The sequence below is a fragment of the Glandiceps talaboti genome, chromosome 19 (assembly GCF_964340395.1).
Source record: "Glandiceps talaboti chromosome 19, keGlaTala1.1, whole genome shotgun sequence".
In the NCBI taxonomy this organism is placed as follows: domain Eukaryota; kingdom Metazoa; phylum Hemichordata; class Enteropneusta; family Spengelidae; genus Glandiceps; species Glandiceps talaboti.
Genome location: NC_135567.1, coordinates 357,542 through 370,679, shown reverse-complemented (window position 1 = coordinate 370,679; position 13,138 = coordinate 357,542). Strand labels below are relative to the sequence as shown.

Sequence of the window (13,138 nt, the reverse complement as noted above, 5' to 3'; positions counted from 1 at the left end):
GAATTAAGTGATAGTGGGTCAGCCTGTTTTTGGTTTTCCAGATGGTGGGGTATCAGTGACCTTTTGGCGGCCCAATTTAAGAATCCACCGCCCCCCCCCCCCCCCCGGCTGAAGAAACTGACCGGTCCCTAACAGACACCAGCTACTGCAATTCCAAGGTGTGCGTACAGACACCAACTATTGCGATTCCAAGGTGTGCGTGCACAACAGACACCGACTACTGCGATTTATTTTAGAAGACATGCTAAGTATTGTATATATATAATTATTTTAGTACAAGTAACATTTATCATTTAGTCATAGGATTACAATCGTCTGGACGTACGAGCCTGAAATTCTGACAGACATACTGACATACATACATACATACATACATACATACATAAATACATACACACACATACATACATACATACATACATGCATACATACATACATACACACATACATACATACATACATACAGACAGCCAGACAGCCAGACAGACAGACAGACAGACAGACAGACAGACAGACAGACAGACAGACAGACAGACAGACAGACAGACAGACAGACAGACAGACAGACAGGCAGACAGGCAGACATCTAAAATGCAGTAAGCAGGATCAAAATTCCTAGTATATTGTGAAAATTGTGCATTTAAGGAATTTCTCAACTTCGACTGAACATAAAGCGAATCAATAAAATATTTTAGGTTTGCCAGCAGTGGAGATAACTGGATACGTGGACAATGCCATCAAGACGCGATGAAGAACTGACGTCGAATATACGGTTATACCTTCTAATTAATTTAGGACCCCCTAACCCAACAAAGAAAATCCCCCCACACACTGTATAGTTTCACAGTGACTCTGCGTTGTTCTCGAAATAGTCGCACTTCTGCAGCTCCGAGTCCAAAGGATTTAATCAACCACATTTAAAGTACGTTTTATATTTGTACACGTCAAGTTAGCCACGCTGGAGCTATCGGCAGTATACGGCGGGTACCACACGATACCAGGTAGTAATATCTCTTTATTTCGTTACGGTTTGTTCCGGGTCTTGGCTAAGTTCTCTCCACTCTCTGTTCATAATGTTCCTAAAAACGAGTACGTTGAGTGTCATCAACAAGGTTGAGATCGTGTTGTCGCTGTAACTTCTTAAAACATTGCCTGACGTTTGTCTATCTACAATCGCACTTTAACAGTGATAAAGGCTAATAATGCTAGTTATTTGGGGTTTTAAGCTATGCTATATCAAAACCTTGAATAAACGACCATTGCACCGGTCGCTATAGAAACGACGAAAACCTATGTACATATTTTTCAAGTTAAAAAGTCATATTGCAACTTGTGGTGTTAAATCGTAATATTGATGTAGTTTGTCTATATTTTAGTTCATGTTTAACCGACCACAATCAGTGAAAACTACAAAACGCGTTACATGCAAAAACTCCAAACGCGTTACATGTTTGGACCAGTACTAGACGTAGACGAAGAAAACACTACTAGTTTTGGTGTCTGTTCTGTATGCTTTATTGTACCGTAGTGTGGGAATTACTCCTAGTCCAATTTACGTGACCTTAAGGGGGTGAAATGATTTGCAAGGACATATAATTTCTTAAAGACGTTGAATAAGGTCTTTCGGTTGACAAAGAATGGATTAGACTCCGTCTATTGATGTGATGTGCTGAGCTATTATTTGAGATGAATCACCAACCCGTCCCACAGTACCGTCCAACAAATATAAAAAGACAATCTTGTCAGCGGGAGACAAACAAACACAACAAATCTGAAAAGCCAATTTTCTTACCTTCTATAATCGGTATTTTGCGAGATGTACAAAGCAAACATAAGAGAGGAGACAGTGTTTAGTTCATGCATTTTGTCTGACGTTACGTCCGTTCATGTCGTCGAAACGCTAACAAGCGTCAGAGATAGCGGGGGTCTTTCTTTTCACTTCTCGGGCTTCCATTGTAATCTTCAACCCATTGTCGTGTCACTAGTTTCCATAAAAGTCTCTTTTGATCCCTTGGTGGATACCAAATAAGCTGTTTACTGCTGTGAAATGCCAAAAGTCTGTATTGCTCAAGACGAAAACATGGTTTATGCCACTCGCATAAAAAGTGCTTTTGTAAGAAGACAGCGATCACTGTAGCCTTAATGTTCGCAAGTTACATTATTTTACACATTAAGAAAAATATATTGAACTTTCAAACATGAATTTTGAGCGGTTCGTGTTATACCCGTTCTTAATTATTTCAAAACAAGATTGTCAAAATTAATGTATACTTTTTTTGTATTAGACTTCCTTGTCAGACTATCATTGAATTTGTTCAGTTACAATTTAACAAGTAAGAAGAGAACAATGTGAGCCCTCTACGGTGCGATAGTGGCGAACAGTTTTCCCATGGGGATGACTCGGTTGGCGTACCGAATAGAGCGTCCCATCACCGTTACATCAAAATCTAGAACTATAAGCTGATAATAATGACAACATCTCTCTCCCCTATTTTGTTACAGCCACTCCCATTTTCTATTGTTCGAAAGATAGCGACCTATCTCACCATAAAGAGTTTGGGCGGGTCTATTTTTGCTGGAGGGGAGCAACAGTGTGACCGTTGTGTGTCAGTCCTGGTTGAGTAATCTCATTTTCCCTCGGGCGATTTGTCGCCTCTGAAGAGTGGCCTTTCTTTTAGAATAAAAACAGACCCGTAAAAGTTGATTGACTACGAAAGTGTGAAGACAAGTTATCCCTAGACAATATGGCGACGGCTTTTTAGCAAATAAGTTTTATCATATAGCTTTTGTTCGAAGATTCTAATGACAAAGAGAACTCTGTGCCTTGCTGTCGATAAATTTTCTTTTGAATGTATTATTCAGTACAGTAACTCGTAAGATACGACAGTGTAAATATTTTGTATTTGGATTTTTCGCAAACGTTTTAACCGGTGCTCTAGAAGAAATAAACAGTCAGAACGTGGTGGAAAGATCGAAAGTGACAAGATAATGGCGCGATTTCTAGATCAGTTGCCATGGTAAACGTGTGTTGTTGGGAAAGCTATTTTATGCTAAGATGGTCTTTTGAATTAATGCTATGTTGATCGATCAAGTTCATGAATTGCCTACATACATTTTGGTAGCGGTTTTTCGCAAAGGATAATGGGTGAGAAGAAGAAACTCAGGTCGTTACGGGTCATAGTGACGTCATACCTTCTTACTGTCTGTTCGTCTAAGCTAATAAAATAATAATAGAGGCGAGTGGCGAGTTTAGCTGAACGGCCTAAGCGCAGTGTACACACACGTCTCAACGGCCGATGCACGTTATACATACACGTTCGTACTTCACTGTTTTTTAACCCATGCAGAAGTCTAACGCAGCGTAGTTGAGCAGTCCGTCAGCACATAAACACAGTACATAGTGGAGTATTTTTTCTAAAGTCTCATCGCCGTTCGTCTTTTCTAACTGTTTCCCGCAGTGACCGGCAAGATACCTTCCCACGCCAGCAAGACTCCTCGTCCGTACACCCCTTCGACAGAAATCACGGAGGCGGACCTACCCGAAGCTAAGCGGGCACGTACGGACATGGCCACCACAGTTACCCTTGATGGAGCCAATTCGGCTACTACGAACGGCACACCAGAGGAAGAGGTAAGTCTCGCTAGATTTCTTATCTCTACCGAACATGCAGCGCTCGAATACATTTCCAAGAGCCACCGTTGTAACATACACGACACTTAGTAATCGAATCGTTGATAGTTCAAGCATATCGACAACTGTATAGTTTGGGGTCTCCCCTTGTCTTCAAGACGGTCACCCTTTCTTAAAACGCGTGTGGGTTCCTCTCAACTTCCTTCGCTATCGATCTTTCACATGTGTGTCCCCTGTCCAAGTCAACAAAACGTGTAGCATTGATTATTGACAACATACACTCGGTTTTGTGTTAATTCTTTCTGTAAACGTTGCATTGAAAGGCAGTGACCGGCGTGTGTGTTTAGGAGATTTACAAACTATGTATACAGACAACACAATTTGTCAACAAGACAACACGTTCCACTAACATTGTGAGTTGTGACGTGTGTTGGACAGGTAACCCCATACCATCCTACTTGATACTGAGTAGACACGAGGATTCGATAAAAATCCCTCACGAGCTGTGTTGTTAGATGAGCTGCCGAGAGGTGGCCTTGTTGTTGCATAACGTACGTAGTCTTGTTCTGTTACAATCACTATGTTGGTCACATATCTAATAGCGATCTTTGAATTTGTGAGTGAAGGCGATTATGAATTATTTGAGGGGTGTAGAGTAGATATTTCCGTCTTAGGTAAACAGATACATTGAAAACGTATGTTATACGTCAATGAAACTTACATATAAAAATGTCTTGTGTCGTAAAAAAAAGCATTGTCAAAGACGTTTAGATCGTTTGACTTGTCGGGTTTCAACCAATATTAATGCGTTTTTAACGGCTTCTTAACTAACGTTTTTGACAGTTAGCGCTGTTAAGTCGATTCCTGATAAATATTATATTACTTTGACAAATATTGCTAAAGTGTAGCGAGACTGTTAACTTACGTTGCAAGACGTTGTTGGGGTCACTTACGCTATATGACACCACTGACAAGTGCGCACAATGTAAAGTTCAGTGTTAAACCCATCGTGATTCAATTTTCGAGTGTTTCTAATACGAAACTCGACGCTGATAAATGTTGAAATTATTTCATTATGTCTGTATCCAAGTTTCGATCTGTTGTTTGGGTTCATTACAATTTAATACACCACACTAACGTCTTACAATAGTTTAGGCGCCATACACAGACTCTCTAATCCCGCGTTCAAAAGGAAAGTCTCTACACTGCTTCGGGTCAAAAACGGCTTTTATTTCTCCTCGCCGTTTCAATGTTCGGGGTTACAAATATATAAGAACTATTATTGTCATAAAAGTAGACTTGAAGTGTCTTTAAATCTGTGTTGTTCCTCTATTGTTACCAAACCTTCACAGGCCTTTGATTTGTTTGTACATAAAATAAATACTGTCATTGAAAAGCGTATGTGGAATGGGTCAATGTGGACTTCCGATAGACTTCCGAAGTGATAGTATTTCTATTTGCGTCGACTTTTGTTCGAGTTTGTCAAGCGTACCGGGGGAAATAATTTGTCTACAGATATTTAAATATCGTTCAAACAGCACCAAGTTATGGGAGGTATAGGTAGTGAGGCTAGCGAGAAATGACTAGGTACAAGCTGCTAGTGAGAGGTGAGCGTCGTATCTGGGTTGCAACTATGAAAGAGCCTTTTTAGGAGCAAGGCTTTCGCACTGATGTGTTTTCAGTGTCCTAGCCAATCTTTTTGTTCTCGTTATTTCAATGGACCTTCATTAAAGATGAACACTTTGGCTTTTATTGTGCTACACACAAGGCGAGTGTAATTGCCCATTCGCAATTTCTCCGTGGTGTAAACAAGCTTAGACAGGGTATCTTATTAAACATAGGACTCAGCAGGCAGTGGCTGCCAACAACTAATACGTCTTTATATGATAGAAATTGTTGTCTCTTCTGCTAGACTAGGACATCTGGAATCCTACTGTGTTGGCAACTTAATTAATTGTTAAATACATCGACAGAAACGACGGTTGAGTTCATTAATAAGAAACGACAGTGAAGTCCAACAGCTGTAGGCCTCCTAGTTGACAAATGAAAACTCCGGACTTGTAGAGCTTTTTTGGTTTCTAAAATAAAGTTTTTACGTTTTCCACAATAGTACACTGATATATAATAACTTAACTTACCACAGGAATGGAACCTGACTGAGATTTCTCTAAAAGCATTCCAAAATCAAATAGTTATTCAAAATATTTTGTAAGATTTTAATTTTGTAGCAGTATTTTCAGCATGTCGTCTGCTACTGCTGACGACATATTGTATGGCTTTAACCCTACGGCTATATTAAAGCTTACTATATTGCTTTTCAAGGCCATATGGTTGTTGGTTGTCACACGGCCATAAATTGTAACTCAGCAGCATGCACAAACCAACAATATTTAGTGAAACATTGTGAATTTTTAGTAGAATGACCATAGATTAACCAAAAAGTACTTAGGAAGTGATCGTGAATTCATTATCACACTTTAGTGACCACTCTACTGTTGACACTTCCTATCAGTGCAGTGATTGTAGCGTAAACACTTCTTATTCTTTATGGGATAAGCTGATTACATGTTTCCCTGCGCTTTTATAGGCAGATGATATTTGATAAGTCGTTAATACTGAAGGTTTAAAGTGTCAAAGAGTATCAACTTTTGGGATACATTTTCGTAAAATCATGTGAAATACTGGAATTTAAAAACTTTTAGAATACATTTTAGCATAGATATTTAGTTGAATTGTGTGAAATGCTGGTGTTTGAAACTGAGTTTGTTAAACTTATCATTGAAGTAGCAGTTTTATCTTCTTTTGAATCCTTCTTTTGGAGATGGGTTCCTCCACATATGTAGTAATTTTCTCAAATGAGGTCTGTTAATTTTGCTCCGATAAATCAAATTTTTGAGGTATGCTGATATTGCTCCAATGAAGCAAGTTTTTGAGGCCATTGATTTTGCTTCTATGAATCAATTTTGTTGTGTATTCAAATAACAGTATAGACACTGTCTGAAATGTCTTCGAACTTTGCCGGAAAAATATGTTAGAGGTGCAGTTGCACATAAAATTTAAATGACAGAACGACAGATATTGATGAGGTGTTGCCAACCCAAATTTTCTACAAATTTTTGTTACCCTACCATGACAGATGACAGATTTTCTTGAGACCCAAAAATATATCGTCTGCTGTCATCTGCAATCTACTGAATCATGTACAACAAAACTGACCCAAAGTTAAGGGAAATGTGTAGAAGTAGGTGACCCAAACTGTGTACAAGTCAAATAGATTTGGTTGGTGATTTAAGTCTAAACCCAATTACATCGCCATAGCCCACTCTAATTATGGTGGCTGTATAAACTTGTTGAGTGATCCACAGATTTCTTAGAAGATAAATTTCACTGTTCTTTACTACTACTAATAAAATAGTAATAATAATAATAATAATAATAATAATAATAATAATAATAATAATAATAATAATAATAATAATAACTGTTCTGTTCTGTTCAGAGAATTGTATCCTCTATAGGATAGATTACAATTCAATAAAGGTTTGTGTGGTTTGGTGATTAGACAATATGTAAAGTTAGAAGTAAGTGTGTGAACGTAGTGGTTGTTGTTGCATGTCGGGCTGTGTTGTATAGACATGTCATCTACCGCTATTTGATGACAATAAAGCATTGAATTGTTGGCCTACTGCATGGTAAATCCACCCAAGCAAAGTGGCAAAATGTTGACCTGTGGTCACTAAGATCCATTGTTCAACAGTCCCTCTCCTATCCCATCTATTATTTACATATTGTGTATGCCTTTTTTGTTTAACAACATTTTCTTTTCATGGAGGCCTCTATCTACACAAAAGCTTTGAAAGCAATTGCTGTGCTCATCTCATGAATTCCTTACACCCTAAATTACTTTTTAAAATGGTGGCCATGTTATTCAGCTTAGACATGCAGCAGCTTGCATGAATTGTACCAGTATTTGGTAGCTGTTGATAAGTTCATTCTGGTGATGACTCTGTATGTAGCAATGGAAGGTGTTTCTCACATAAGATTACATGCTGTGATCTCATGGTTAGAATGTATGGCTAAATGAAAACCACATGCATTTCATAAGTGGTGTTGTTTGTCACTGTGAATCCACCACACTGTTCACATCAGGCTTATATCTGTCTCTTTTTGTCAATAGCGCAATTTTTCTTTAGGTTTGACACAATTGTTGGTGTAAGAGTTACAAACAAAATTCAGTATTGTTTCTTGTTTAATTGTCTTTGAGAAATTTTGGAAAAATGTCACTTTTTTTTAGTAGTTAAATTCTATCTCTCTGACTTTCATGCAAATTTTCTTTTCACTGACTTCCTGTATCATACCATACATGGGGGGGGGGAGGGGGGGGGAGAAGGGGGAAAATTTGGACTCAACAGTTTTTGCAACCACCATGAGGTATAGAAAAAAAAGATGTTTGGTTACCTAGTTTTCATTGCCGACCCTAAACATTTTTTTTATGTTTGAGAAAAAAATGTTAAGAACTGTGAAGTCTCGCCAGAAAAGACAATAAAAAACTGTTCTTCCTGTCTGTAATGGTTGTACATATGATGGGAAGAAACCAATAACACAGAGACCATTTGGAAAACACATAACTACCTGACCTAGACATGCACACCTTAAAAAAATACAATGAAAAAATCTACCTACCCCTTCTATTCTAAAATTGAGTGTAATCAGAACCACACAATTTTTTTTATTAGGCTTGACAGCAATTTTTTTTCCGACATTAACTAGACAGCAAATTCTGTTTATGCCAAATAAGGGTGAAACCCTCTCCCAGCCATAGAATTTTTTTTCAAATTTAAGGACTAAAAAATTGCTATCTGGTGTTACAATTTAATTTAACTGGTATTGTGTTACAATTTAGTTTAAACATGTCAAGGTGATAACAATACTCTTTCCTGATCACAGTTGAAATTTTAATTCTGATAACTAAGACCAAAAAATAATCCTGGAAGTACATGTTTATTGATTGTTGCATGTCATACCATTTGAAATGACTTTATCATTATGACAGGATTCATTCAAGGTACTAAGTCAGTTGAGTACTTTTACTTATTTGATTCGATGGAAGTATTTTGCTTTGTTTTAGGATTTGCCAACAGTTAGTATAAATCTTTGACAAGAAACTTTGAAAGATTAGGTGCTGGAGGCGGTAGCACCAGAAACATACAGTATGTACTTGTGAATTTGACATTTGTAGTAAGTTTCTACATTTGTAGCAAAACAATTTTTTTTAGCTCATACCCAGGAAACAAATTTGCTTTTCTGTCGAGTTGGTCAGTATAAATTTTCCAACACTTTTGGCCAGCAACAAGTTTTATTCTTTCCACCTGCTCCAGATATCAAATGGTGTATTTCTTCCTTAACAGTGAAATGCCACTTTCTGTCAGTAGCTCAATTTGTGTGATATTTTGGTATTCAATGTGATTCTATTGTGGCTTACTTTGTTACTTTGTTACTTACCCAATCTTAGTGTAGTCTTCTTTACTATAACCAATACAATAGTAAAACTTTTCTTTTTTTGTCAAAATTATTACTTTGCTATCAAAACACTTCAGAGTCATAAACAATATAACACAAAATATTGAATTAAGAACTTTACGTTAAGAAGCTGACATACCAAGTTAGACTTGATACAGGAGTATTTCAAAATTATAGATAAAATATTGAAACATGGAAATATTGAAAACTTTCTTAAAATTATTCTGTTGTAAACATAATGTAAACAATGTATATGTTTGTTTTTGAAGAATAACAAGCAACAATTTAACCAAGATTTGAAATAAGTAGTTGAATATTTTAATTTAATTTGAAATAAGTAGTTGAATATTTTAATTTAATTTGAAATAAGTAGTTGAATATTTTAATTTAATTTGAAATAAGTAGTTGAATATTTTAATTTAATTTGAAATAAATAGTTGAATATTTTAATTTAATTTGAAATAAATAGTTGAACATTTTTAATTTAATTTGAAATAAATAGTTGAATATTTTAATTTGATTTGAAATGAATAGTTGTTTTTTTTCCAAAGATTTGTGTTTAGAAATGAAATAAGTATAATTTTTTTTGGACAAATATTAAATTTAAGAAATTATGTCATTGCAAGTCTATCGTAGCCTGTAGTAGAAACATCTGAATTGATCAATTGATGATAAGTGACAAGCCATAGTCTCACTTCATGTTATCTTATATGCCACTCTCTTCTACCATTGTTCACATAATTTTGTTTAAAAACATTTTAAGGAGCCTCTAGGAAAAAGTGTTTTATTTTCCTGTGGTAGATTAGGCAAATGTTATTGGTAGTTAGGTCATTGACCCCAAATGATATTGGTATCTAGGTCATTGACCCCAAATTATACCTTACATACAAAAAAATGTATTGCACAAAAATGTGAAATCATGATATTATTGTCAAAATATTTAACTGTAATAGTAATTGATATATAATAATTAAATCTTGGTTGCATGCAGGATTACAAAAATTGTGTTTTAGTGAGAATTTCCATAGTTCTGGTTCTATTTAGAGAAATATCCTGGTTGTGAACACAATCGTTACGATATCTAATTTATCAGTATTGACATATTAGGTACAAAAATTTGCAAATTGAAAAAAAAATGATTGATATTTTTTGGCAGGAAATTGCTCATTTCTGACTATGACCATGTGACAGAAACAAATATGATATGAACAATTGTTAAAATGTTTTTGGCGAAAATTGCTTATTTCTGACAATATCCTGGTTGTGGAAAAATGTTATGATTTGTACTGTACCAGTATATGTTGGGATAGATATATAGTTTCATCATTTTATGTAAACTTACACAATTCTACTGGTAGGCCTAATTACAAATAATGAAAGAAGCATGAACAGAAACTTATAAGGGTGAAAAAACACACAGGTGAAAGACAAACCAGGACTGAAAGACAAACCAGGACTGAAAAAAGACAAAACAAGAGTAAAAATAACACCAGAGGTATTTTTGCAGAGTCTCTGTCTGTGATGGAGATAGTTATGAAGTCAGATGGAACAGCTGGGTGGTTGCTGTATGTTTTATCTTAGTCTCTCAACACTTTCAAACCATGTTAAGAAATTTGTTGTCATGAGATGTCCAGGCCATCAGCTGTTAGTGATAAAAATAGCACACAACAATTAGTTTGTTGAAACTATAGTGGTGAATTTTAGAATGATGTACTTACAGTATTTATAAACTTATCATTTGAGTTATAAAGTCATACAACATCCAAGTCCTTGAATTATACACTATATAAACCTTTGACCTTCATTTGAATATTTCTCTTGTTTTGAAAGAAAACTAACCATGATATGACAGCTATACGCAATATCCAAGATATCGAATGTACAGTACACTCATTCTGACTTTTGACCTAGACCCAAGGTTTCAAAAAGTTGTTGTAGGACATTATAAAGTCATTGAATGTTTTCATTGAATATACCAATTTATTAACCATACCTTTGATAAATTTGTATAAATGCACTCTTTGTTTTCATAGAGTTCCATAACAGTCTTGGAAAAATTTGTGAAAAGTTAAGAAATATGTAAATTTGTAAATATTTTGTCAACTGGGTTGGTTTTGTACATCTTACAATGCAAGGATATACACAATGTACTTCAATAATGGTTTGTATATGTCAGTATTAAAATCAGCAACAATGTAACCATACTAAAATGTTACATTGTTAGTACCATACTAAGTCAGCAACAATGTTAGCACCATGCTAAAATCAGCAACAATGATAGCACCATGCTAAAATCAGCAACAATGTTAGCACCATGCTAAAATCAGCAACAATGATAGCACCATGCTAAAATGTTACATTGTTAGTACCATACTAAAATGTTACATTGTTAGCACCATACTAAGTCAGCAACAATGATAGCACCATACTAAGTCAGCAACAATGATAGCACCATGCTAAAATCAGCAACAATGTTAGCGCCATGCTAAAATCAGCAACAATGATAGCACCATGCTAAAATCAGCAACAGTGTTAGCACCATGCTAAAATCAGGAACAATGTTAGCACCATGCTAAAATCAGCAACAATGTTAGCACCATGCTAAAATCAGCAACAATGTTAGTACCATGCTAAAATCAGCAACAATGTTAGCACCATGCTAAAATCAGGAACAATGTTAGCACCATGCTAAAATCAGCAACAATGTTAGTACCATGCTAAAATCAGCAACAATGATAGTACCATGCTAAAATCAGCAACAATGATAGCACCATGCTAAAATCAGGAACAATGATAGCACCATGCTAAAATCAGCAACAATGTTAGTACCATGCTAAAATCAGCAACAATGTTAGCACCATGCTAAAATCAGGAACAATGATAGCACCATGCTAAAATCAGGAACAATGTTAGTACCATGCTAAAATCAGCAACAATGTTAGCACCATGCTAAAATCACCAACAATGTTAGCACCATGCTAAAATCAGCAACAATGATAGCACCATGCTAAAGTCAACATGTGTCACATAATTCAAATTGGCATATTTTGGTTAAGTTTTATAAGAATTTATGATTATGATTTCAGATTATCTAGAACCCACTTAGCACCACTTTGATTACAGATTATCTAGAACCCACTATGATTTTAGATTATCTAGAACCCACTTAGCACCACTTTGATTACAGATTATCTAGAACCCAGTTAGCACCACTATAATTTCAGATTATCTAGAACCTAGTTAGTACCACTATAATTTCAGATTATCTAGAACCCAGTTAGCACCACTATAATTTCAGATTATCTAGAACCCAGTTAGCACCACTATAATTTCAGATTATCTAGAACCCAGTTAGCACCACTATAATTTCAGATTATCTAGAACCCAGTTAGCACCACTATAATTTCAGATTATCTAGAACCCAGTTAGCACCACTATAATTTCAGATTATCTAGAACCCAGTTAGCACCACTATAATTTCAGATTATCTAGAACCCAGTTAGCACCACTATAATTTCAGATTATCTAGACCCACTATAATTTCAGATTACCTAGAACTCACTATAATTTCAGATTATCTAGAACCTACTATAATTTCAGATTACCTAGAACCCACTATAATTTCAGATTACCTAGAACTCACTATAATTTCAGATTATCTAGAACCCACTATGATTTCAGATTACCTAGAACCCACTATAATTTCAGATTACCTAGAACCCACTATAATTTCAGATTATCTAGAACCCACTATAATTTCAGTATTAAAATCTGTCTAAAACCAACTTTTAATGCTGTAATACTCTAAAATGTTTGTAATTTTATCAAAAAACATCAGTCTATGCATTCACCCTCTATGCAGTTGTAAAAAATATTATACCATGCACAAGCTAGGTGCAACAAAAAATGTGGAATATATACTCTGGTCGTTCTACATGTATGTCATGACAACATGTGTGTATGTCATTGGTTCTGCTGTGTTTGAAT

The 13,138-nt window shown here is 35.6% G+C and overlaps 1 protein-coding gene across 2 annotated transcripts in view; it reads left to right on the top strand.

Annotated features, from left to right (window-relative positions):
* Nucleotides 1-863: 863 nt before the first annotated feature.
* Nucleotides 864-13,138, top strand: part of LOC144449962 (RNA-binding protein, mRNA-processing factor 2a-like) — a 287,300-nt gene continuing 275,025 nt past the window's right edge. Inside the window, exons 1-2 of one of the 2 annotated variants that reach the window (XM_078140528.1) lie at nt 864-1,001; nt 3,459-3,631. In XM_078140528.1, coding sequence (XP_077996654.1) covers nt 3,566-3,631 — 66 coding nt within the window. In that variant the 5' untranslated portion in view covers nt 864-1,001; nt 3,459-3,565. Of the gene's footprint in view, nt 1,002-3,280; nt 3,632-13,138 lie in introns of those variants that run through there. The other variant, XM_078140529.1, reaches the window with a different exon arrangement.